Raw genomic sequence first — 1,647 nt, 5'->3', positions numbered from 1 at the left:
GCGAGACTCCGTCTCAAAAAAAAAAAAAAAAAAATAGCACCTGCCATATATTAGGAGCTCAATAAATGCTAGTGATTATTGTTACTTCTAGCAAACGCTAAATCTGCTGTTTGATAGTTTCCCATCATACATGCCCATAAGTTACCTCTTCACCTTTCTTCATATCTGTCCTGGTGTGTCCAGAACAACCTACCGAAGAAAGTGCCATTTGAGTCTCTATCCTCCTGCTTCTGCTGCTGTTGCTGCTGCTGTTGTTGCTGCTCCCTCAACTGCAGTGACTCCTGACAAACATAAATGGTTAACCTTGGACGCACCATCCTAAGGGGAGGAAAAAGGCTAATTAGTCTTACATTCTTTATGGTAAGCACAATAAAAAGGGAGAAATTGTGTTTCTACATTAATCATATAGAGCAGATGAAAATTGGAAGCTCACTGGCCAAATGCAATTAATTTGCTATGTTTTATTAGTTCCCCAATGGTAAGGGTTTTTTTTCCTTAAGTGGAATTAGTTCCAATATGAGACATCATATAAACCTCTGAACTTTTGGCTTTTCCTGAATATCTAGCAATCTTAGGCCTGCATTCTCACATGAAAACAATCAGCTGTTCTTACATAATGCATATATTCTTCACTATACCCCAGTCTTGACTGCCATTCATTTACATTACCTGTATGTCCTCTATAGTCATTTGAGTTTGCGGCCTTTGGTGTAAAAGTTAGACACAGTCAAAATATAAAAGCCTTATGTCTTTTTGGGTCAGGTTCAAGATATACTTCTTACTAAAAAATACCAACACAGTAAACTAGATCATCTTATTTCTCTCATTATCTTCTCCTAACTAGCCTAAATCCTTTTTCTGCTCTTCTTAGAGAAAGGTATTCAACTACCTCTTGATCTGATCCTCTGAATCCTTCCAATTTCTAAACATTCTTTAGATAATATGCTTTAAAAAATGAAAGATCAATTATTTTTCCCCAAGTCATCAATCCCTGATTTCCCTTCTTTCCTTAAAATTTTCCAAGCTTCAACATCCCTTATGATGTAGACAAAAACAAATATGACCAGGCACGGTGGCTCACACCTGTAATCCCAGCACTTTAGGAAGGCGAGTTGGAAGGATTGCTTGAGCTCAGGAGTTTGAGACCAGCCAGGGGAACATGGCAAAACTCCGCCTCTACAAAAAGTACAAAATTAGGCGGGCATGGTGGTGCGTGCCTGTAGTCCCAGCTGCTCAGCGATCTAGATAGGAGGATGGCTTGAACCCAGGAAATTGAGACTGCAGCGAGCCATGATTGCATTCCTGCACTCCAAGCTGGGTGACAGAGCAAGACCCTGTCTCAAGAAAGAAAACCCAAAACAAAAGCAAACCAAAAATAAATACTGCGCAATCTGTTTTACTATGTAGTCACTGATTTGGTTCTGTTGCCATTGACCTAAATGCTTTTTTCATCAGTGTTACTACTACCTATTTAAAATTGTAAATCCCAAAAGAGGACCAAAAATTACCATGTATTTTAACAACTGCAGGGAGACACTTAAGTAATTACTACCCACATTTGCCTGGCCCGGTGGCTCATGCCTGTAATTCCAGCACTTTGGGAGGCTGAGGCGGGCGGATCACAAGATCAGGAGAGCGAGACCATCC

At 40.1% G+C, this 1,647-nt stretch overlaps 1 protein-coding gene across 1 annotated transcript in view; it reads right to left on the bottom strand.

The window, feature by feature from the left end:
• The window catches only part of TFCP2 (transcription factor CP2), a 106,365-nt gene that overhangs the window by 16,040 nt on the left and 88,678 nt on the right, over positions 1–1,647 (bottom strand). Inside the window, exon 12 of the mRNA XM_011965127.1 lies at positions 194–353. Coding sequence (XP_011820517.1) covers positions 194–353 — 160 coding nt within the window. The remainder of the gene's footprint in view (positions 1–193; positions 354–1,647) is intronic.

This window comes from Mandrillus leucophaeus, unplaced genomic scaffold, assembly GCF_000951045.1.
Source record: "Mandrillus leucophaeus isolate KB7577 unplaced genomic scaffold, Mleu.le_1.0 Scaffold118, whole genome shotgun sequence".
Taxonomy (NCBI): domain Eukaryota; kingdom Metazoa; phylum Chordata; class Mammalia; order Primates; family Cercopithecidae; genus Mandrillus; species Mandrillus leucophaeus.
This window is presented reverse-complemented; position numbering and strand designations above follow the sequence as displayed.